The following is a 25616-nucleotide window of genomic DNA, read 5'->3' as shown; positions in this document are numbered from 1 at the left end:
GTAAAAAGAGGTGAAGGACCCTTCTGGGTATCAAGAAGAGTCTTTTATGGTGCTGCTTAAGAAAGCACCAGAGAGTGAAAAACGATGGTTGAGGGACACCCCTCAGCACACGATCGTGCATTACTTTCCAAGTAGGAAAAGTAATGTATTCAGAGTATACATTTCCTGAAGGGCTTGCTCCTGTGAAGGGGAAGGTGGGGACTAAACAGAGCACAGTAGTGCCACCCTTTGCTCATTCCTAATTTACTTTTCCCTGGGCTTCTCAGGTTTCACCACAAACAGCCCATATGTCTCTTCATAGCCATATGGACTAAAAACATGCTTTGTACTAAAAATTTCTGAACAACAGGAGACTGAAGTCAGAACCAGATACCATATGCTGGCATGGCTTGACTGCAGGCCCATGAAATTCCGTAAGACCAGCCCACTCACCCTGAACCACTGTTCTGCTTGGTCCTTACTCTGCAAGCCCAGCACAATGACATCTGCATTCATTGGGATGATCTTCAGCTTGTGTTCCTGCTTCCTCACATTCTTCTCCTTGTGGATGACGCTGCAGCCCACCAAATTAACATCCAGCTGGGGGTTGTGGTCCTTGGACGTCTTGTAGCACTTGGAGAAGAAGGAATAAAGTAGCTTTATTTTACTTGATACTCCTGGCGGTTCTATTTTCATTCTTTTGGGTGGTAATTTTAATATTCAAATAAGAAAACAATGTCTTTTCAAAAATGTATCATAATAGCCAAGGGTTCATTAGTAATTATTTATGTTTTAAACATATAAGTTGTAAAGTAGCAAGAGGAAATTAAAACCAACCACCCATGGCTGAAGAGGAGATTGTTAGCTGATTTCACAGTCAGTGCCCAGATGGTTGATATGGGTGACCAAGCAGTATTTATTGGCACCACTATAGAAAAATAAAATATTCTGCAGTGTATAGCTTGATGGAAGAGCTGCTGAGTGAAATTCTTTGAAACACAAACACTCTCTCTTTTTCTCCCCCCCTCTCTGTCTGTCTGTCTGTCTGTCTGTCTGTCTATCTATCTATCTATCTATCTATCTATCTATCTATCTATCTATCTATCTATCTATCTATCTATCTATCTACCTGTCTGTCATTTATCTATCTATCTACCACTAAATGCCAACAATGGTGTGCCAATAATGTCCTTCCGTTCTCTACATAGGGCAAACAGGACAAACCCTACGTCAAAGGAAAAATGGGCACAAATCTGACATCAGGAATCACAAGACTAAGAAAAACCTGTAGTGTAGGAGAACATTTTAACCTCCCAGAACATTCAATGGGTGACCTCAAAGCAGCTATTTTATTACAAAGGAACTTTAGGAACAACATGGAAAAGGAAATTGCTGAATTGCAAGTTAATACAACACTCAGAACAAACCCCTCCCCAGGACTTATTGGTTTCTTTTCTCATTACATATGCTAAACTCATTCTCACCAAGAAGAACTATATGTTCTTTGTATTTTTATGCATTCTCCTCTCTCTCTCTGAATAATATAATGGAATACTGTTTGTAATGCAATATAATATATAGGAATATTATCTTTTTTTAATGTAACACCTTTAAAGAACAATATATTGGTATAATACTTAGAACAACATATGGTGATTGTACTGTAATGCAATGAAACTTGAAATATACTGCATCCCATCCCAACTTTTAAAAAACCCTGTTTGTTACCTTCATGCTTGAGGGGAGACAAATAGGGCATTGTAAAGAATCTCAGTTAACTTCCCACAATTAGGAAAGATTCTCTTACACACGTCTCCTATTTTGACATATTTATTGCTTCAACTGTTGTTCCCCTTAATTGGATCCATACAGCTGTTGACCTTGTACACTTGGCTTCTTCCTGTTTTGTCTAGAAATGTTTTCATCATGTTATATGCTGATTTGCTTTTCAGCCCGGTCCATAGGTTTGAATGGTTTTTTTCCATTTCATCATATCTGAAGAAATATGCTTGCACGCAAAAGATCATACCTTAAATAAAACTGTGTTGGTCTTAAAGGTGCCATTGGACTCTGATTTTCTTCTATTTTTATAATGCAGCTCTTGCTGCAGCCACTAGGGGTCTAGGAAAGTCTGAGCATAGCAAAAAGCATGCTAGGATCCGACTAGACTTCCTTTTCTTCAAGACTGAAGCAAACTTGCTTAACAACAACAGAGCCAACATGCTGATAGCTGCTACAGTAATTGCCAACCTACAGGTCATTTTCTCCAAAAGTCTAACCTTTCTCTCTTTCTTTCCTTGCATCCAGGTCTTGCAAAGCAGTAGTTAGGGTGTTGCAGCAAGATAAAATGACTTTTCCCTTTCTTAATTTATCTCCCCTTTTCACACATTTCTAATTCATTTCTGTCTCTCTTCATCTAATTTTTACGCACACACCCTTTATTTTCACTTCTTTGGCTCAAGACTGAGATACGGATCCAGCACATTCTAATATTTCATTCTGATATTTCCTATCACCACCTATAGATCAGCTATGACAATCTGATTTGTATTAACAGAATAAGTAGCAGTGCATGTGGGTAGAACAGTAAAGGCTGTATAGGATAGAATGCTTAGATAAATAGGCCCTCTTAAGAAAGCATTTTGTTTCCAATCTTACCCTGACTGAAGGAGCTGAAAGTGTATTCCACAGTTAACAAAAGGTGCTGTGGCCTCTTAGCAACGCAATAAAGATGATATCTTTCCTGGGAAACAGGGCAATTTAGAGATTCAGAGAACATGGGAAAACATCCTTATAGGACATTGATGTGCATCAATCTACATTCCAATAGGAAAGGGCCTGGTTTAAGGCTGAGGGCTGGGTGAGAGCATCACCAAATGGCCAGGAAAACAGGATATCAGAATGCTTTATTGCCCCTTCTAGAGCATCTCTCCTGGACAGGGCTGGCCTGATGCCCTGGGGCCTGCCCCCTGCTTGCCCCCCCCCCCGTGGCATCCCGCCCATCCCCCGGCCCCCTCCGGCACTCCGTTGGCTTGCCCGACACAGCTAAAAGTGGCGGCACCCTGCTCGCTCTCTCCCTTCGCCTGCTCGCCATCGGCTAAAGGTAAGCTTTGCCAGTTTCACAGCTCACGCCTGCTTTTAGCCAGCAGCAAGCAGGGGGAAAGGAGCGAGCAAGCGGGGCGCTGCTGCTTTTAGCTGCATCGGGTAGGCCAGCAGAGTGCCGCGGGGGGTGGAGCGGGCCGGGGGGTGGGTGGTGGCAGCCCAGAGAGGGCTAGCAGCGGCAGTGGCAGTGGGAAGGGGGGAGGGAGGCAAGCTAAGCACTTGCCTGGGGCACCGGAGGGGGGGGTGAGAGCCCAATTTGCTGCCTCCCCGCCTCTCGGCGCCCTAGGCAACTGCCTAGTTTGCCTAGCGGGAGGGCTGGCCCTGCTCCTGGATGAGTAAACAAGATCTGATTTCACCAAACCCACCCCAAATTAAGATCTGCCAGTGGAAAGGTGCCAAAACCAAGAGGCCTTATTTTGTATCCAATAATGTTTGTTTGAATGTTTAATGTGCTTAATGTATGCCTATGTCATCAAAGGTATAAAACCTTTGGTAATCCTTTGTTTCAGCGGAGAGCTGGGATGTCCTGAGGTCTTTTTGTGCCTTGTGGGCTCAGATATCTCCCTACCAGTACTGGTACATTATTTTCTTATTAATAAAACTTTTCAGTTATTTCTTTCCTTTCAGGATCTCTCCGTGTGTTTCTTAATTGGGCTGGGAAACACAACAGCCCACAGTTTTCTGTGGAACAATACCTTCTAATGCCTATCCTTCTTGGTGACAGGATATATTTATATCAGGTTCTGCTGGGCTTCCAGCACCCCCTCTTGCTTGGGTTGTGATTCTGTGTTTGGCATCAGCTGACATTGCCACAATGGTACTGAGTTTGCTGGGCACTGTACATTGCACTGGTGCAGCTGGGCTTCCAGCCCCCTGCCCTGAACCTTATTGTCACAAGTCAGCTGTGACCTGATGGGAAAAATAAGAGGGAGATGTTAAAAAATTATGTGCCTTTGGCACCAAAAAGGCCAGGTACACCAGTGAGCACAAAATCAAATTATCAGTGTGCAAATTCCTCTGCTCAAATGCAAGCCTTTCTAACTACAACAGTTTTTCTATAGTGCTCCTAAATGCTACTTGGTCATGTTAACATGCAGAATTTTGAAGTGCTGATATTCTGTCAAGAGTTTGGCTTTGAGGAAATACCTTATTTCAGAATATCCAACCCCCATAAAGCACTTACATACCAACAGCCTGTTGTCTTTAATGACGCACAGCTGCTTGGCCCACTGTCCCAGCCATTTCTTCCGCCATAGGAAAGCACAGATCCGGGCATCTTTCATGAGTTCAATAGAAGCTTCAGTGGAAGGCCACTGGTGTGGAGCTGACTTGCCCTTACTGCTCTCTTCCTCATCATAGGATTCATAAGAGCTGCTGACCACGTCTCCATCATCTGCAATCATGGGAGAGAAAACCCACTGCTGAGTGACAACATACTTTTGATTCTTCCATGATCCTTTAGGCAAGCTGGGGAACATTACATTAGCAAGCATGACCAGTGAGGTGTCAGAACTTGTAACTTTCCTATGTGCTGTTAGCCAGACCAACTCCATGCTGTAACCTGATACTAACCCATGCTATGCTGTATAAACAACTAACACAAGATCCCAGGGCCTGGCAATATTCTGTGATCACTGAAGGGTAACCGATAGCCTAGGGTCCACATCTGCAGGTGGCCTTTTGAAGCCAGGCCGCTTGGCCTTCACAGCAGGAGAGCATCCTCCCTTCTGATAACAGAGCCTGGGAAGGAGACACTTGTCTGCAATCTGTGTGAAAGATGACTTTATGGTATCTCTTCTGACTGCATAAAATGTAACCAAATGCCAGCACTGGCATTACTGTTATCTCGTACCTCCAGCACTATAGTTCTCAATAAAGATCCTATACTTTGTAACGAGTTTGGGAATCGTCTGAAGTTCTTCAAGTTCTGACATTATAACAGTAATCTTCTTTTTGGGATTTATCCGAACTGGCAACCTGGCTGGATGGCAGCAAAGGCTCCAGACAACGGAGAACCCAACACTCCCCCAGAGGAGAGGCCACTAGACCCGGGGGTGAATGCAGTGAGACGCAAGATCAAAGACCCCGCTCATTTTTCTACGGACGCCTTCCCCTTGCGGAGTTGGAGCCCGAGAAAATCCACGGCTGCAATGGATGCCGCAGACCTGAGGTACCGGGCCCTCGCCACCGGCGCGGGGGGGAGGCGAAAAGGACGCCGACAGAGAAGAAGGCCCCGGCGCCGGCTACGGAGGCGGGGACCCGATCCGGGCCCTACGCAACGAGCTGTTCGGCTGGGTGAAAGACATCCACGACCAAGTCCACATGTCCCGGGTGCAGATGGCCGAAGAAATGCAGCAGAACCTGGGCGCAATCCGCAACCAGATCCACGCCCTGCAGGGGGCCTTACCCGCAGCCCCTGCGGCGCCACCGCCAGCCCCGGCGCCACCAGTACCGGTTGGACCTGGTGACGGAGGAGGGGGGGGCCCAGCGGTGCCACCACCTATCGCCCCGCTGGTACCACCGCCCGCCGCCCCCGTAGCACCGGGACCCCCCGCGGTGCCACCCGCCCCGGCGGGCCCAGGAGCTCTAGCCGCCCCGGCAGCCCCAGTTCCCGTGGGGCCGCCACCAGCAGCGCCGGCCGCCCCGGCGGGAGCGGAAGGGGGGGGACCCGAGAATTGAAGATCACGTTCGATGGGGACGGAGACGAAGTGGAATACTTCACCATCCAGTGCAACAATTTCTTCACCCACTGGGGAGCAAGCTACCCCACGGAGGCGAGTCGGGTGGACCACATCGCATCCAGGTTGAAGGGGGCCATGCGAAAATGGTACGTGGGGTTGTACGCCGGGCGCAAACCCGAGTTAGCCACGGTGGCCGACTTCCTCGAAGCCATGCTGCGCCAGTATGGGGACCCCCTACGAGAGGAGAAAGCCATCGAGGCCCTACAGAGAATCGAGCAAGGGAACCACACGACCCACGAATACGCCACCGAGTTCATGGGGCACTGCGCGGCAGCGAGGGGATGGAGCGAGGTGATGAAGTACACAGCGTTCAAAAACGGGCTGAACGCGAACATCCTCGACCGGTGCTACAGCCAAGGGCGACCCGACACCTTGGTGGGATGGATCCAGCTGGCGGGAGAACTGGAGACCAACTTGCAGCATGTCGGGATGCGCCGCCAGCAACAACTGAGCAAGAAAGGGGGGAAATCGGGCCTCGCCGCCGGCAAGACCGAAGGGAAGCGGTCCCCCACGACCTCCACCCCTGTTGCAGCCAGCAGGAAGTGCTTCAGGTGCGGCGACCCCGGGCACCTGGCCGCCAACTGCCCCGTGAAGCAGACACCGACCCCCACCCAGCCCAAGCCATCCACGGGCACCCCGAAGAAAGGGGGGGCCGCGCCAAGGAGCCCAGTCGGGGCACCGTCGCCGCTTCCATGGCAATTGACGAGGATGTTACCACCATTGAGGAGTCGAGCGAGGAGTCCTGGGACACAGAGCCGGCGGAAAACGACAACGACCTGCTTTAATCGGTGCCGCAAAGCAGGTCCGGGAGACACTGGCACCAGTAACGGTGAGAACTACCGGGGGGCTATTGTCATGGCGGTGACTTTACTGAATCCTAGCCTAAAACGCTTCATGCACACCCGCGCCCTGATAGACTCCGGGTGCACACGGGACATTATCACCCCGCGCCTGGTTGAGGCGCTGGGCCTTAAACGATCCCCCCTACCCCACCCGATCCAATTCGAGCAGATGGACGGGTCGGCGATGAAAGGGGAACCGTGCACCCAAGAGACCCAAGTGACCCCTATGGGGACGGAGGACCACTGGGGGATAGAGACCTTTGTTATAGCACCCTCATCCTCTTTCGACGTGGTGGTGGGGGCGGGGTGGCTAGCAAGGCATCAGCCGGACATACGGTGGGAAGAACAAATTGTGCGCTTCCCTGACTGGCGATGCGAGCACCACCACTGGAGAACCGACTGGGGCCCCAAAGCACCACCCCAAAACGAAAGACTGTGCCTTACTATGGAGGAGGTGGGGGCGATCCCGATGGAGTACCGAGACCTAAAAAAGGCCTTTAGCGAGCGGGAGGCGGACGAGCTACCCCCCCACCACCCTACCGACTGTGCCATCGAGCTGATACCAGGGCAGGAACTACCAAAAGCTAAACTCTACTCGATGGGCTGGGCGGAGAAGGAGGAACTAAAAAAGTTTATTGACAAAAACTTAAAGTGGGGGTTCATCAGGCCGGCCACGGCCCCCCACGCTGCCCCCGTCCTATTCCGCAAGAAAAAGGATGGCAGTTTGAGGCTTTGCACAGATTTTCGTGGGATAAACGGGATTTCTATGTCCAATGCCTACCCGATCCCCCTGATAAAGGACCTGTTGAGCACCGTGGCCGAGGGCAAGGTGTTTACCAAACTCGACCTCCGCGACACGTACTTCCGCGTGCGGATCAAGGAGGGTGATGAGTGGAAAACGGTGTTCAACACGCCCATGGGACAGTTTGAGTACTTAGTAATGCCTTTTGGACTAGAGGGGCGCCGGGGGTGTTCATGAACTTTATAAATGAAGTGTTGAGAGAATACCTGTACAAGGGGGTGGTGGTGTACCTGGATGACATCATTATTTACTCGAAAGACCTTGAATCGCATGTACCGTTAGTGAGAAAAGTGTTGACCACCTTGTATCAAAACAAACTGTATGCTAAACTGTCCAAATGTGAGTTCCACAAAACGGAACTAGACTATCTAGGTTTCAGGGTCTCGGGGGAGGGACTGGCCATGGACCCTGCCAAGATCCAAGCGGTGTTAGACTGGGAGCCGCCCCGAACCCGACGGCAGCTCCAATCTTTCATCGGGTTCGCAAATTTCTACCGCGGATTTATCAAGGGCTTCGCCCAGGTCATGCTCCCACTCACCGAGCTCCTAAAGACAAAAGGGAGGGGGGAGGAAGCAAAGAAACCAGGCGCACGCCTAACGTGGTCGCCCGAATGCCAACGGGTGTTCGATGAGCTCAAGAGGTTATTTACATCCGAACCTGTCCTAGCCCACCCCAATGAATTAAAACCCTTCGTGGTGCAATGCGATGCCTCCGACGTCACGGTGGGGGCCATACTGATGCAGAAAGATGAAGCGGGGGGGCTCCGACCGTGTGCCTACATTTCGCACAAGTTTTCTAATGAACAGAGAAATTGGTCGGTGTGGGACAAGGAAGCATTCGCAGCCACGTTTGCCCTAAAAACATGGCGGTCGTGGTTAGAGGGAGCCCGTGTCCCCTTCGAAATCTGGACTGACCACAAAAACCTAGAAGCCCTGACCGGCTGCCGAAAACTGACTGCAAAACAGGTTCGCTGGGCGGGTATTTTCGCCAAATTCGACTTCGTGCTGAAACACATTCCCGGCACCAAAAACTTTTTAGCCGACGCATTATCTCGCATGCCCCAGCATGACAGTCAAAAGGAAGAAGTGATAGACTCCCTCATTCCCCCCTCAGTAGTAGCCAGAGGAGTCACCACCCGCTCAGGGAAACAAACAGGAGCCCCGAGCCCCAACAAAAAGAGCGCTTCGCAGTGGAAGCAGAGGCGGAAGGGGATGAGCGGCCCGAAGGGCTCGAGAAAGGGGAGGTGGGGCTTTGGCTCCGCGACGGCAAGATTTACGTACCCAAAAGCCTGAGGAAAAACGTGCTGGAACAGTGCCACTCCAGTCGCATAGCCGGGCATTTCGGTTACGTAAAAACACTGAATTTAGTGAGTAGACAATTTTGGTGGCCCAAGCTAAAAAGAGACGTGTCGGAATTCGTCATCTCTTGCCCCACTTGCATCATGGCCAAACGCAGGGGGGGGAAACCGCCGGGTCACTTGGTCCCCCTCCCCACGGCGGCCAGACCCTGGGCGGCCGTCTCTATGGACTTTATAGTAGAGCTACCGCCCTCCCAAGGGAAAACCGTCATATTGGTGGTCGTGGACACGTTCTCAAAACAAGCCCACTTCATCCCGTGCAAAAAACTCCCCACGGCTAAGAAGCTGGCTCAACTATTCTTTAACCACGTGGTCCGCCTTCACTCATTTCCGGACAAGGTCATTAGTGACCGCGGGCCGCAGTTTGTTGCCAACTTCTGGCGGGAGTTTTGTAAAATTGCAGGCATCGAGCAGGGACTTAGCTCTGCCTACCACCCCCAGACAGACGGAGAGGGTGAACGGACTTCTGGAGCAGTATCTCCACTGCTATGTCAACTACCAACAGACAAACTGGGTCGAGCTACTAGCCTTCGTAGAATATGGGTACAACAACAGCCTACATAGCTCCACAAAAACCTCCCCCTTCCAGATAGTTAATGGTTACGAAGGGAAGCCCTTCCCGCATCTCCCTCTCCCAGCAGGGTCCCCCGAACCAACGTCCTGCCAACAGTGGTGGGAGGAGGTGCGCGAGGGTTGGAAGGTGATACAAGAAAACCTGGAGGAAGCGAAGGAGGAGTACAAACGCCATTTTGACAAAAAGCACTCCCCCCAATGGGAGCTCAAAGAGGGGGAAACGGTGTTCTTATCGACCAAAAACCTCCCTCTGCCTCAAGGGTGTTGCAAGTTAACCTCCAAATACCTTGGTCCCTTTAAGATCAAAAGAGTAATCAACAAGGTAACCGTAGAATTAGAGCTACCCAAGTTACTGAGTAAGATCCACCCTGTTTTTCATTGCAGCCTTCTTCGCAAAGATCCTGGAGCTACATCTTGGCACCCTCGCCCTCCAGAGCCACCTCCTACTCGAGTGAAGGGCCAGAGCCACCATGAGGTGCAGGAGATCCTGGACTCCATGGTCAGACGAGGGGTGTTGTACTACCTTATTAGGTGGAAATACTTCCCCCCGAGCTGTGACGAATGGGTCAAAGCCAAAGACGTATCCGCCCCGCAATTGCTCAAGAAATTCCACCTACTGTACCCACACAAGCCCAAGGCGAAGAGCTTAGGGGGGGCAGTATGTCAGAACTTGTAACTTTCCTATGTGCTGTTAGCCAGACCAACTCCATGCTGTAACCTGATACTAACCCATGCTATGCTATATAAACAACTAACACAAGATCCCAGGGCCTGGCAATATTCTGTGATCACTGAAGGGTAACCGATAGCCTAGGGTCCACATCTGCAGGTGGCCTTTTGAAGCCAGGCCGCTTGGCCTTCACAGCAGGAGAGCATCCTCCCTTCTGATAACAGAGCCTGGGAAGGAGACACTTGTCTGCAATCCGTGTGAAAGATGACTTTATGGTATCTCTTCTGACTGCATAAAATGTAACCAAATGCCAGCACTGGCATTACTGTTATCTCGTACCTCCAGCACTATAGTTCTCAATAAAGATCCTATACTTTGTAATGAGTTTGGGAATCGTCTGAAGTTCTTCAAGTTCTGACATGAGGCCCAGAAGACAAGGATGGCTTGAAAGCTGGTCCAATAAAGGTTGCCCATCTTTACTTATCTTGTGTTGCTCACCTGACTTTCATCAGCATTCACAAGCCAAATACAGACTACAAACTATCATATCAAATGTTATGTTTTTATTAGCTTATTCAAATGTGTGAAACTAATATCAAGGATCATTTATCTTGAAAGAGGAACAATTTTGACCTTGGCTTTTAGCACTGACAAAATTATATAAATGTACGTAAGTAATTTTATTTTCTTCATATCTTGTTTGCAATACTGCTGCACAGCTAATTAATAAAAACCAAGTTCAGCTGCTATAAAGAAACTCTTACTGCAATACAAAGGGTTAATACTCTTGTTAGAAATTTGTTTGTTTTGGGGTGAGGGGCATCATGACTGAAAGTAAAATACATGGGGTCTATTAAACTAACTGTTTCATTTTCGCATTTAGAAAGATAAAAACATAAGCAAATTTAAAAAATGAAAGCTAACAAAATAACAATATGAGAGTGCTTGTGGCATCCAGGGGGCAGTAAAGTACCCATGACAGAGAAAGAAATTTTAGCCCCCCTTTGCCTCAGTGCTTACTGGGTCCTGTATACTCTGGGAAGTCAATTGATATCCTTGGAACTTTGGCTCACAGGATACGGCCAAAAACCACATTAAGGGTTCTGTCACACAGTAGTGATGCTGCACAAAAAGGTCCAGCGGCAAAGTTTTCAATGTGAACACTGAATTTAAAAAAACAAAAAATCCAAACCCTATGGGTTGTAATAAAACTGCTACTATTTGGCAGCAAAAAAGTAAAATAAAATAAATTGGATGACTGGTGGAAAATTCAGCCAGCATGGTATAGTGGTTAAGAGTGGCAGATTCTAATCTGCAGAACCAGGTTTGATTCCACTCCTCCACATGAAGCCTACTGGGTTGCCTTGGGCCAGTCACAGTTCTTTCAGAACTCTCTCTGCCTCACCTACCTCACAAGCTGACTGTTGTGGGGAGAGGAAGGGAAGGCAATTGTAAGCTGCTTTGATCCTTAGGATAGAAAAAAGCAAGGTATAAAAACAATCTCTTCTTCTGTGGATTAAACACACATTTGCTTCTTGGCAATGAACATGCCCCAAATTAATAATATTCTCATACAAAAAGGACCCTTAAAAGGTCCAAGTTTGTAAATTGGAAATATCTTTAAACTGCCAACAGATCTTGAAAGGAGAAACTGCTGACCTACAAAATACAGTAATTGTATAGTTCATGTTTGTTAATTTTGGGAGCTATCTGCTTCTTTCATCTCCAATAACAGACCTTAGCTTATTCAGCTTCTTATCCAAACTGTTGTTTTCAATAGGATCATCAAAGACTTCCATTCTGTAGACACACCCTGCTTTGTTTCTTGCTTTCAACACATTCCTGAGATGCTATCAAATGTTTTGTATTGGTTTTAGATACCCCACTAGAAAAGAAAAAACCTGCAGAGGGAATGCAAGCTGTTATCTGCCAAAAGCTGCTCATGAATCAGTCTCTTTTCCTGAGTGTCAAACGGCAAAGATGATAATGATGAATCAACCAAGGGAACATAAGTCTTAAGCAACCCTTTTCCTGCTCTTCTTCTTCTGGATAACCTGCTAGGTTTTCCCCATTGTAGCATACAGGTATTGGTGTGGGGGGTGGAAAACTGAGAATTGAAGAGAGAGGAGCGGGTTGTTTGAACTGGCGGCATGAAGGAGTCTGGGGATTGCACAGACCAGTGATAATTTAACAATTACCTACACGGTGCAGAACTTTTCAAGCCCCAGCAAGCACAGTGTGAGACTCCTGGTTTACTAACAAAAGATTTGTTTCCCTTCCTCACAAAAGTATTAGGGTTTCATTCTAATCTGTTTACAAAACATGGGAACAATCTTTTAAAAAATGAATCAGCAGGTTGTTAACATCATGTTAGCAGATGAAGCATTTTAAAACTTTCCCAGTAATATGCAGCAGTAATATTACGGACTCGTAAGAAGCTTGCAGACATGATGGAGGGATAAGGTTGCCAACTTGTTTGGGAAATTCCTGGAGATTTGGGGGAGGGCAAAGTCCAGCGATGAGAGGAAGCCACATGGATATGCAATGGCATAGATGCCTTCCAAGGCTGCCATGTCCCCCATAGGAATTGATCTCTGTAATGTGGAAATCAGTTGTAATTCCAGAACTCTAGGTCCTACCTAGGGGAGGGGGTTCTCCACATTTGTCTGCCAACATAAACTCTAAGCCAATGTCACCTGTGATGTCTAGATTTGTTGCTTGTATTGGTAACCAACAAAACTGTGGACATTCTTCTCAGTTTTTCTAGGACAGTATCATTAGAGCTATCTACCTCTCCCTTGTACCATGAGGTTCCCTACTTTTCCGTGTCTCTCTGTGCAAAGATTCCACCAACAGCCTTTGACACAGTCACACTGTGACTAAAGAAATAAATCCAAAGGGACTCTGCTAAACTACTCCACCCTGGATGATTTATTCCTGTGAAACCCAGATACAAAGCTATGGTCCTCTGCATTTGTTTTGTAATGTGCGCCTCAATTTGGTAGCCACAATCCTGCTAAAATTAGTTTTGACTGACAGTGCAATATTATGCATACACACTCAGAAAGCCCAGTTTAGAGATGGGTGTTTAATCCCAGGTAAGTATGTTAGTTCAGTAGCCTAAGTGATTATGTTAGCTGCTTTAGCTGAACTTGGTCCATTTTATCTTTGACCATAGACACACACCAAATCAGGCCCTCCCAGCCCAGCACCATAGGCAAATGTCCAAGTTTGCAAATGTCCAAGTTGCCAGTGTGCAGTTGCTGTATTGTTTCCTAAGCGTCCTCCGCCCAGAGCCTTTCCCGTCCCTCTCTGATGTTTCTGAATGTCAAAGAGGGGCCAGGGAGGGCTTCTGGCTGGCACACAGTCTCTGTAGCACTCGCTGAGTGTCCTCCACCTGAGGATGCTCAGAGAGTGCTACAGGCAGGGGCAGAGGCGGTGGGGGAAGGGGCTGGAGCGCGGTGCTATGTTGCAGTGCCAAAGGTAAATATAGAGGAAAGGGGGTTGGAGTGTGGCACCACATTGCAGTGCCAAAGATAGGGGAGGGGGCAGCCCAGGGGGGTGGCACCAGGCAAGTCTGCCTGGGGTGCCACGCACCCTAGAGCTGCCCCTGGACCTGCATATTCACACATGAAGAACTAAAGGAGAAAGAAAGACTTACAAATGAACCACAAAGCAACTTCAATAATTATTAAACCATTAATTATATTCTTCTAGTAGAGTACTAATAACTTACACCAAAAATAAATGGACGAGAAGAAAACTCAGTCAGCTAAAATATTTTAGCAGCCTCTGTGACCCAGTTATGATAAACATCATCAGAAGGTATAAATTCAATCTGAATAACTATTATCCAATATTCAGCCCTTGGGGTACCACTCAGGTCCTTCATGTGTCTTGTGATACTATTTGGTTCTGCTCATACAGGGCAGGACTGAATGGTCTGAAACTAAATATTAATTTATACCACAGTGAAGCACCAAAAGGAATACAAGGTAATTAGAGATGCCACCAAAGTTTTTTTTCTATTAGCTCTGTCATACTCACTTTTAAAGCATAGGGAGCACTATATAAGCACACACAGTTCCTCCCTCTTCAACAACTGCGATTGAAGTTGAACGAAATATAGGTCACAAGCCAACACTAAGAGACGTAAAGATTCTCCCTGTCTTTTTCTTCTTTTCTTCTCCTTCCCTTACTGAGAAAGAAAGCATCTGAGGTGTCTGATATACTCAGATAAATGTAAATGTCAGGAGTCATGGGATTTATATTTCCCAAAGTACACCAAGCACCTCAGATGAGGTGCGTCTGAGATATCAGGGGAGATTAAAGAAGAAGAAAAAGGAGGAAGACAAAAAGAATGTTTAATTCTGTTGACTGGCCCACTGCTATCACATGACTCTGAAGCAGATAAGCTCTGGGCACACAGAGCATGATGCCATGAAGTATGGCAATAGGTTTTGGGTGCAGTCTTTGCTAAGTATGTAGTCACATTCTTTCCATGTTTTCTCGCAAGTAAGGCCCACTAATTTTAATAGCATTTACTCCCAAGTAAGTACACATAGGATTGCAGCCTGCAAATATCATCCTACATCTTTGCTTTTCAAGGGTGTTAGATGTCCACCTGAATCATGTAACAATGTATAAAGTAATATGTCCATTACAGCATGTTATCAAGTGATACATGGATTTTTTAAAAGCTGATTTAGTAAAGTCACTGAACATCCAAATTAATCTTAATACAGAGAATAAACTGTGGGGGGGATGTCCTAGACACACCGTGCTGAGGATTTATGAAGCGTCTATATTCAACTGGCCAAGCAGCAATGCTGTTACTGGGGGAAATGGGCTAGTAATTAGGATATTAAGACCAATGTGGCAAATTTATCTTTTAATCTCAGTGATAGTTTGGTTAAATGGTGATCCCCAGTGAGTTTTCCACAAGTTTCTACATGCTATACCTCTTAATTGAACAGTTATATTTCTTTTCAAGTGTGTGACAAAAATAAAAAATAATGCATCATTCTCTGGCAAACACCCATAAATCCATGCAATCCTAAACAGAGTTACACCCTTCTAAGGCCAGTGGTTTTAATAAACATAGAAGGGTGTAACTCTGACGAGGACTGCACTGTAAGGAGCCGCCTGGTCTGTTCCTTGGCGTGCCACAGACTGCCTTGATCAGCAGGCAAGCACATGTTAGAAAGAAATTTAGATCTACTAGAGGCTAGAGTGCAACAACAGACATTCCTTTGATATAGCTGTTGCATCTAATCTTGCTTTTCAAAGGGGAAACATGGAGCTGGTGTTCATACATGTGCTCTTTTGCAGGTGATGCCATCACCGCTGAGCCTGATTCACACATCTTTGGAGAGATACAGTTATCTTCACAGAACATAAGAGCATAGAGAGACCCTACTGGATCAAATCAGTGGTCCACCATTTAATTATGCATCCTGTTTCACACAGCTGTCAACCAGTTGTTCTGGAAGTTACCAAGTCAAGAGAAAACACAATTTTTAAAGCGTTTTCTCCTTTGGAGTTGCTGTTTTACACAAATGCCCTCCACTTTATAATGACCAACAAAGTGCCTGTGTGCATGGTCTGCCACCTCAAAAACAAATGACAATGTAGTAGAGTTCCATTCAAAAGTGCTGGATGTTACTATGTAAGAAAAGGTTAAAAATAGGAGGGAAGGTGAGCACTGCATGGTGTTATAAAGGACAGAACTGAGAGAAGGATTCTAATGCACTTCCTCCTCTGCACAGGATCCTGAACTGCAAAACAAGGCCAAAAGCTCCCTACAGGCATGTCAAAATGATCTTTTGAAAGACAACACAAAAGAGACAGCCGAAAAGATACAGTGGTCTGGCAACAGAGTCACCATACCCTTCCCTTTTTACAGTAAATATTCTATAGTTATATGATGTCCACACATGCACAAGGATATGACAGTACATCTAGGAAGTTACATTCAGTTTTGACAACTTTGCACCTACCAATTTATCAATGATACCACTGATACTATCTGGATACTTGCACTTTTAACTGAGAATGCAAGAAGCATATATATCACATAGACAACTGTGGGTTTGAGAAGATTTAAACCATATTTTCAGAGACATTAGTGTTTGTCCAAGTAATTAAATTCTTTGTAACATGCAGGTAATAATTCTGTACCATTTGTAGAGATACCATAGGGCTCTGCTTCTTCATAGTACCCCTCTGGAGACTCAACTTTGGTGCCTGAATGCTGCTTTGTTTCTATAATCTGTAGAATAAATGAACAAAAAGAAAGATTTAACTGTAGATAAAAAAGCCATAGAGAAATTTTGAAATTGGTCTGTATTAACAGATTTCCCCCCCCTACATTAAATGAAGATTCCCTTTTAGAGGCAAGATATAATTATATATTAGCATAGAGTGGTAAAGCTGCAGTACTGCAGTCCTAAGCTCTGCTCATGACCTGAGTTCGATCCCAGCAGAAGTTGAGTTCAAGTAGCTGGCTCGAGGTTGATTCAGCCTTCCATCCTTCCAAGGTTGGTAAAATGAGAACCCAGCTTGCTGGGGGGAAAGTGTAGATTACTGGGGAAGGCAATGGCAAACCACCCGGTAAAAAAAAAGTCTGCCATGAAAACATTGTAAAAGCAACATCACCCCAGAGTCAGAAATGACTGGTGCTTGCACAGGGGACTACTTTTCTAAGTATAGCCCAGATGCAATACAACAGAATACTCATAACTGTGTGATTTCTGATTCCAAGTCTATGAAGCTTCTTGAAAGCTAGTGCTCATAGACATGACTCCAGGCTACTCTACCTATGGATGAGTCTCCATTTAACAATAATGCAGCCCTTTTGAGCAGATCATAGGCTTACTTGTAGAAAATTAGCTCTGGAAATTCCGCCCCTCCCCCGTTAATTAGGGTTGCCAAGTCCAATTCAAAAAATATCTGGGGACCTTGGGGGTGGAGCCAGGACACTTTGGGGGTGGAGCCAAAATATTTTGGAGGTCGGATCATAAGCAAAGTTGTGAAGCACAACTGAACTGCAAAGGGAGTTCTGGTCATCACATTTAAAGGAACCACACACCTTTTAAATGCCTTCCCTACATTAGAAATAATGAAGAATAGTGGCATCTTCTTTTGGGGCTCGTAGAATTGGACCCCCTGGTCCAACCTTTTTGAAACTTGGCGAACATTTTGAGAAGAGTCATCAGATGCTATGCTGAACATTTGGTGCTTCTATCTCAAAACACAACCCCTCCAGAGCCCCAGATCAATTCTCTATTATACCCTATAGGAATTGATCTCCATAGGGAATAATGACGTGCCCAGCAGACATTTTCCTCCCCCCCCTCCCGTTTCTGATGACTATGAAGTGGGGGAGGGTCTGCTCCCACCAGGGGATTGACAGCTTTACTCATAAGTTGCTGAACTTCCACTTCTTCAAAGATAACATAGAGCAACCAAAGGTTCAAGTTTACCTTTCCTATGCAAACGACCCCTGAAAAGATTGTGCAACCAACGGAGGGTCTGGGCTGCATTCACAGGCACTGGGAGCAGCCATGTTGTTCTGCCTCCTCCCATTCAGCCTTAAAGATACAAACACACTATCCCGAGAGGAAGCCTCTGGAGGTGGAAAGGCACATGGTGGCTGTGGGGACAGGGCTTCCCCCGCCATCCAGCTGACTGGGAGCAGGAAGGAGCCTGGGAAAGCAGGAGAACCCCCGCTGGGACCTGGGGATTGGCAAGCCTACCATTAATGTAGATCAAGCTTGAATAAAGCTGTTGAAACTTTTACTGATATGCAGATACAGAGATGGGAAATTACTACACTTCTGCATATTAAAGACACAGCAGCCATGAGGGGGACGAGATGGTAATAATAGGTGACATTTACCTGCTCTCCACTATTTCAGACTGAAAATATGAGTATGCTTCCTGTATGCTCTGAGGATCAAAGTGTGGCATGCACCTTCATGACACAGAAGAAGATTCTGATCTCTGTGTGGTATTGCTTTTCTCTGCAATAGCCTGTCTTGCAATGAATTCTTCAGAGAGATGCTAGGAAACTGACCACCATGGTTTCTTACAATTACAGTTACAGGATGTTTAATCTCACAATCTGGTTGTGTTTATTATAGCTACAGTTTAAACACATTCCCCAAACATTTCCTATCTACAAGCAACCAATGTGCTACAATGATCAGTGCACTGCCCTTAAAACTGGAGGAAAGCAGGTTCAAATCCCTGCTCAGCTCACTGTGTGATCTTGGGCCAGTTGCTAGCTCTCATTCTAACCTACTGCATAAAGTAGTGGCAAAAAGGAATGGGGAGGGCACCCCTACATATGCTGTCTTGAGCTCATGGGAAGAAACATGAGGTAAAAATGCAATCAATATAGTGATGTGAGGATGGTAGGTGAGAATAGACACACTTAAGGCACTGTCTGTTGTGTCTTGCTGCACTGTCACACATAACATCAGGAAATTAACATTCCCAAATGCTGCAGGGCCATATGTAAACCAGAAACATTGAACGGCGGATGGGAGGAAGCAGATAGTCTTGAAGCACAAGACTTTCAGAGGATTCCAGGCACTGGAAAATCCCTGGATGGCTGCCAAATTATCCTAGTACACAGACAAAGGCTTGGCAGAGAAAGCCAGATGCTGTGGATCCTCTGAAAAGATTCACACACGAGAACCAAGGAATTGTCATGCTGCATGCCTACTTCTATGTTCGCTAGGAATCTGAATACATCTCCTCCTCCACAAGAATTATTTATTTATTTATTTAGAATTTATATCCCGCCCTTCCCACGAATGGCTCAGGGCAGCTTCCAACAATAGATCCCACATAACAATAAGCAATATTTAAACATGTGAGGGAATAGACAATTAAAACAGATAAAACAGATAAAACTCTAAAAATTAATAAATATTCAAGTATATATAAAGGAAATCTGGCAAGTTGCATCAAAAACCTTCTCGGAATCTCCATGTGGACAACTGGAGTATGCCCACTCTTCCTGACTAGGCAGCTCTGAAACAATCTATCCAAGGATCCTCAAAATTCCTATGTCCCCAACTGCATCTTTCTCTGTGAGGGTGACCTCAGTCACTTCCACACATAGTGGTGTGCTGGAATCTTTTCTGTAGCATGTTAGTGAAAAGTGCAAATAAGACATGAGCTGGTATATTTAGTTGGGGTGGAAATTGCACTCGTATGTATTGGAGGAACTGTGACCCCAATTATGGTAAGCATCCTGAGTCTACCCCAGATTCAAGTCCTCCTTATTCTAGGTCAGTGTTTCCCATTTGCAGGGTCATGACCCGGTACCGGGCCACGGAATCCTCACTACCAGGTCACAAGAAAAGCAAAAGCTAACCTCACTCCATCTCTGTGTTGTGCAGAGAGGAGCTGGGCTGCCTCTCCTTCCTTCTCCCTCGCTCCCAATGTTTGAGAGAAAAGCTAGCATTCGCTGGCACTTTAGACCCATGAAGTGTTCTTCAAGGTATGAGCTTTCATGTGCCTTGCAGTATGTTCTTTTGAGGAGATTTCCCCAGGAGGTCTGGGTGGTGATTGTGTGTTTTTTTCAGCTGGGAGGGACGGGGAGTGGGCATTCCAGTAGCTATTTTTTTACCAAACGACCCCTGGGTAGAATTTTTGCTGGCTGGGGTCATCTGATGGTGAGAAAGGCTTTTTTTTTTCCTTTGCCCCTCTTTCTTTCTTTCTTTCTTTCTTTCTTTCTTTCTTTCTTTCTTTCTTTCTTTCTTTCTTTCTTTCTTTCTTTCTTTCTTTCTCTGTCTGTATTCTTGGTGCTGGGGGCAGGGAAGCAACAGTGGGAGGGCTTCTAGTGCCCTGGCCCCACTGGTGGACATTCTGGTGCTTTTTGGGCATTGTACGACGGAATTTTGGACAGGATAGTCCACTGGCCTGATCCAACATGGCTCCTCTTATGTTTATGTTCTTTCTTTCTTTTCCTTTCCTTTCCTTTCCTTCCATTTCATTCTTTCCCTTTCTCTTTCTTTCCTTCCATTTTTACTGGATGAAACTTTTCTGTTCATCATACTGTTGTTGCAGACATAGGAGCTCTGCCAATGAAAAGTTGGCACCTCCAGTTGTAGTCAGGTGGCCTTCTATGAGATTTCTGTGTGAGTGAGTGAGAGTAAGAGGTGTGGGGCAGAAAGAGATTATTGGAGATTATTGCGGTATATCTCAACAGCACTGGAAGAGATGGTACTATGAACTTGGCACCATTCTACTGGTCCTGCTTTTAACAGTGTCTGACACCAAAATTAAACTCCTCCTGTAGATATTAAAAAGGATTAAAGTAGTTCGCTAGCTAAATATCTGCACAACAGGTTGCTTTTAAAGGCATGGGAAACACAGCCAGTAAAAAGCTGCAAGTCCCTCAAAAATATCCTTTTTGGGATAACTCCAGAAAAGCTTATATGAACTTCATATAACTTGAAATTGATTCATTAATTGCAGTACAATTCTCTGGTACCTTTCACAGCAAGTTCCCAGTGTTTCAACCAAAGAAAAGTATGAAAAATAGCTGTCAAAAGATTTTCTTGAAACAAAGCAAGCTTGGTTGTAGCTTGTAGCAGCTGAAGGAAGGGCCTACTAAATGTGTCAGCATATTTTGAGGTAGAGCAGCTGCCAGGGCCCAGTGTGGGTGGTACACAGTGCTGGCATTCCTGATGGCAATGACAACAGCACTCCCAACTGCATTCACTGGCCAGTGCTGTTGAGGAAGGGATGTGTAGGTGATGCGGGCAACTGAACATGGGCATTAGGAGTGCTTGCAAGCTGGAGAAGAATACACAAACAGATGGGTGCATGCAGGTGTGGGGGTGAAAAGAAAGGACCGCCCACTTTCCATCTCCATTTTGGCTCAGCATGAGTTTCAGAGATATTTTTCTGAAAATAAAATTACTTCTGAAGAAGAGGCAGGTTTGGGGGAGTGCCCTGGAAGTGACATCACAGGAAAAGGTGGAATTTTGGTTCAGTGTGCCCCAGAAGTGACATCACTTGGTCCTTGACACCACAGGAAATGACATAATTCCTGCCTCCCGGCTCCACCCCCAAAGTCTCCTGGCTCTACCCCCAAATTTTAGTGGGCCATGAAGGAGAAGTGTAAAAATAACCAGGCCACGGGAAAGAAAAGTTTGGGAAACCCTGTTCTAGGCCATGATGGTTTACAGAACAATGTGGACTGGCATGTGAAGCCAGCCTCCTAAAATATCTGATTGTTCTGAAACTATTTTTCTTGGAACTACCAACATTAACTTTTTTTAAGCTTACAAAGGCTAAATGAGTTTTAGACAATGAAAATAATTCCTACATTATAAAGGCATTTCAACTAATTACTTCATCCTATTATGTCATATAACCTCTGGTCAAAACCTCATTAGAACTGTTATAAGGTAGAGATATTATTAATGCTGGCTAATATGAGTGCACAGCAGCAGATGTTCAATTTGATAAAACCACATATATTTCAAATAATTGATCTCAATTGGTCCCTTGGCAAAAATATTTATTCACCTTTGCAAATATGATTGGATGGAAGGCAATGTATAGAAATCATAGCTCAGCATTCACAACTGTTACACACAGCAAACAGGAAACTGGTTAAATATTTAAAATGCCTAAACCCAACCTGAAGCATTAAAACACTTTCCAGTGGGAGCCACCTTCTCAGAAAGAGAACATCTGATGTACATTTATTTATTGATGGCTGCATTGGAGCAAAGCAATAATACTTTGTAGAAAGAGTAAAGCAAAAAAACCCAGAAACAGTTGGTGGCTATGTCTGTCTACATAAAATATATTGTAGCATCCTCCTACCTACACTATAAAACAAGTGCTGGAATAGGAGAGGCAAAGGCTTTGCATTGTTTCATACAAACAATGGAAATCAGATGGGATTAGATCATACAGTAAAGTCATGCTTAGTGACTTTTAGGTTCTATTTTGTTCCCTCCCCCCCCCCCCCCAATGGTATTCTTACATTGTTGTTTTGAGGAGAAATGTAAATCTATCCAACTGGCTACTTAAAAACAAACTCCCACCATATTTATCTGACACTAAATAAATATGGTTAATAATTGGAGAATCCTTATTTCTAATTTAAAATTCTCTAGCTTTTGGCCCTTCTCCTTTTAAACAGACGTTTCCTCAGTAATATGATAGAATTATATCCTCTAATTATGACTTCAGTTCTCCAGGAAGTCAAATCTCTTCAGTTTTACTGTCACATTTACAATTCATTAATCGACCCTCAAAGACAGCAAATCATTTGCTAGCATTTTACAGTCTGAAAGAAGTTGTAAAAACAAGAACAAGTTGTAAAAACCCCTTGCTCAGATTGCCCGAAGGTATGGGCTGGGGTGTCACCAGTATGCTGATGACACCCAGCTCTATCTGCTTATGGACGACCGACCAGCCTGCGCCCAGGAAAATCTGGATCGAGCATTACAGGCCGTGGCTGAGTGGCTCAGACTGAGTGGACTGAGACTAAATCCTGCGAAGACAGAGGTCCTTTGCTTGGGTCGTCGGGGACCGGGGGGGGGGGGAATCCCCCTGCCAGTTTTTGACGGTGCGCCGCTAATGGCGGCGGACAGGGTCAAGAGCCTGGGGGTACTATTGGAGCCTTCCTTAAAGATGGAGGCTCAGATAGCAGCCACTGCCAAGTCCACATTTTTTCATCTCAGGCGGGCAAGGCAGTTGGCCCCCTTCCTGGATCGCGACGACCTAGCAACAGTGATCCATGCTACGGTCACCTCGAGGTTGGACTACTGCAATGCCCTCTACATGGGGCTGCCCCTGTGCCAAACTCGGAAATTGCAGCTGGTGCAGACTGCTGCGGCCCGGCTGTTATTGGGCCTCCCAAGTTGGGGACACATTCGGCCGGGTCTTCGGACTCTGCACTGGCTTCCAGTGATGTACCGAGTTCGGTACAAGGTGCTGGTCATTACCTTTAAAGCCCTATATGGCCTGGGACCTGCCTACCTGAAGGACCGTCTCTCCCCACACGTTCCCCAGAGAGTACTGAGATCGGGAACCCAAAATCTTCTCGCTATCCCTGGGCCAAAAGAAGCCCGCCTAAAATCCACTAGGGACAGGGCCTTCTCTGTTATGGCCCCTACATGGTGGAATCAGCTGCCGGAGGAGGTGAGGGCCCTGCGGGACCTTGTTCAGTTCCGCAGGGCCTATAAGTTCCGTTCCGCAGGGCCTGTAAGTTCAGTTCCAGCTAGCCTACACCTAGCTGAGATGAGAAACTAAATGTAGCTTGCCAGACTCCTGTTATACATATTTCTGTAATGTTTAATGGTTTTAAGGTTTTAACAGTCTTAAATGTTTTAATTGTTTATATATTTAAATACTTGTTTAATTTTCTGTTTGACTAATTGTTGGGAGCCGCCCTGAGCCACTTGTGGGAAGGGCGGGATATAAATCATAAATAAAATAAATAAATAAATAAAAAATAAAAGAAATAATGGAAAGGTTTTGTGAGTAAAATATGCTTTTTGAAGACAGTTTAAACAAAGCAGATCCTCCTGAACAGTTCTGCTTTGTATGGGTCTGAGCCTGCTGATATTTTAGTGTCTGGCTTAGGAAATTCTGCTTCCATATTAGGAAGCTTAAGTCAAAATTTCATAAAAGCAGTTCTGTTCTTAGTTGTTTGTTACCATGAGACAATGACTCCTGCATACATGGACAAGGAAATGTCATTTTTACAAACTGCAGAGATAGTGATACCCTTATATCTTGATTTTGCCATTTTAAACTACACACAGGACTGAACACTACTCTGTACAAAGAGAGGTGTCAAGGAGGACATCCTAAGCACTTCTGTTGTCTTGTGTAGTGATTTAGAGTATACATCACTGTATTTTTCAGGGGCTTATCACTCAACAATTCAGAAATGCTCTTTCAAGAGCAGTCTGCCTGCCTCCCAGTTCTTTTTGTCTTCATTTAAAAACTTGCAACAATCTTCTTTGACAGGACCTTTAAATCTGCTTATGCTGCTGCTGACTAATTGTAATTATAATTGTATTTTTATTGGCACTAATCTTTTATTGTCTTTGGATTCACTATATTACCTTTTTAGATGGGTTGGATTCTTTTTGAAAATACATATTGGTGTCATGCAGTATATTGTGACTAGCCCTGGCAATTCATATTAGAATAAAACAGCAGGACATAAATATTTTCAATAAATCAATAAAATTGCCCTCAACATGAATTTGTATACTGTCCTCACTATGTTAGATATAATGTGAAATGACTCTGTGGTGTTTAATCTATGATGGCTGCTTATTTATATCTTTAGACTCTCAAAAGCTTATACATTGGAAATCTCGTTGGTCTTTAAAGTGCTACTAGACTCTAATCTTGCTCTTCTACTGCAGACCAACATGGCTACCCTCCTGAAATTATTTATATTCTGCCTTTTTTAAAATCACAAAACAGAAGGCAACATGCACAAATTTTTCAGGAAGTCTGTAATCCAAGCACCAACCAATCCCATTTGGATTCAGGAAACTTGCTGGATCACCAGCCTTCAAGCCATACACAAGTCATCTTTCCAGTCATCAACTGATGAATATGCACATGTGAATTAACCCTTTCCCTTCTCTCCATACACACACTTTGCACGGAAGCAAATGTTAATATACTCTACACAGGGATGATTCTGAAAATGATATGCCCATCGCAAGTTCTCACCCATCCCACTAATGGAAAATCACCTGCTCCATATCACTGGCTGAAGCTGGTTGGGGTAGGCAACGTCACAATGTGACAATTAAAGGAGAAGAATAGGTCTCATCACATTGATTCAAAGGAAGGCACAATGTCAACTTCATCTCAATTAATTCCATCAAGTGTTATAGTACACTGCATGTTTCCTTATATCATCAGAATTTTCATGAATCCATTCATGGGGATGCCTGCAGCTCTGATGATCCTATCCCACATGCTTAAAACAAAGATCTCATCCCCTTTTAGGTTCCCATGAGCTGCACAAAGCATGGAGACAGGAGTATTTCTTTGTATTTCTATTAGGCTTTTGCAGGAGATAGAATGGCAATGTTCCACTCTTTGCAAAGTCAGAGAAAACTCTCCAGTTCCAAAAGTTATTGAGAACTCAGGAGATGGAAGATGTGTTTGCCTCCTTTTTCTGAGATTTGGCAGAACGCAGAAGAACTGCTTTGCTGGTACAAAACCAGTATGATGTCAGAGAAAATGCCCTTCCCCTTGTTCTCTACACGTATTGTAAAATTCAGGAAAGAGGAAGAGTCAGTGGGGAAGCCAATATATGTGAAATTCTGAACATAATATATCTCTACACATGAAAGCAGCATCTGCATACAGCATCAAATGTCAGTTTATTCTCTTTCATAAAAGATTTATGGAATACCACATCATACAGCTAGCAATATATCAGACAAAAAACTAAGCATAATAACATCAGATTTAGAAAATGAAATCAGAATGTTCTAAAATTCAGCACCAAAAGCCTAAAACCACAACAAAA

At 45.1% G+C, this 25616-nt stretch overlaps 1 protein-coding gene across 1 annotated transcript in view; it reads right to left on the bottom strand.

The window, feature by feature from the left end:
* AFAP1L2 (actin filament associated protein 1 like 2) overlaps positions 1-25616 on the bottom strand; it is a 144405-nt gene that overhangs the window by 16073 nt on the left and 102716 nt on the right. The window contains exons 7-9 of the mRNA XM_060242668.1: positions 16247-16337; positions 4269-4474; positions 433-612 (exon numbers count right to left, since the gene is read on the bottom strand). Of these exons, the coding sequence (XP_060098651.1) occupies positions 433-612; positions 4269-4474; positions 16247-16337 (477 nt within the window). The remainder of the gene's footprint in view (positions 1-432; positions 613-4268; positions 4475-16246; positions 16338-25616) is intronic.

This window comes from Heteronotia binoei, chromosome 6 (genome assembly GCF_032191835.1).
Source record: "Heteronotia binoei isolate CCM8104 ecotype False Entrance Well chromosome 6, APGP_CSIRO_Hbin_v1, whole genome shotgun sequence".
Lineage (NCBI taxonomy): Eukaryota > Metazoa > Chordata > Lepidosauria > Squamata > Gekkonidae > Heteronotia > Heteronotia binoei.
The sequence above is the reverse complement of the archived record's forward strand: the minus strand, read 5'-3'. Positions and strand labels throughout refer to the sequence as shown.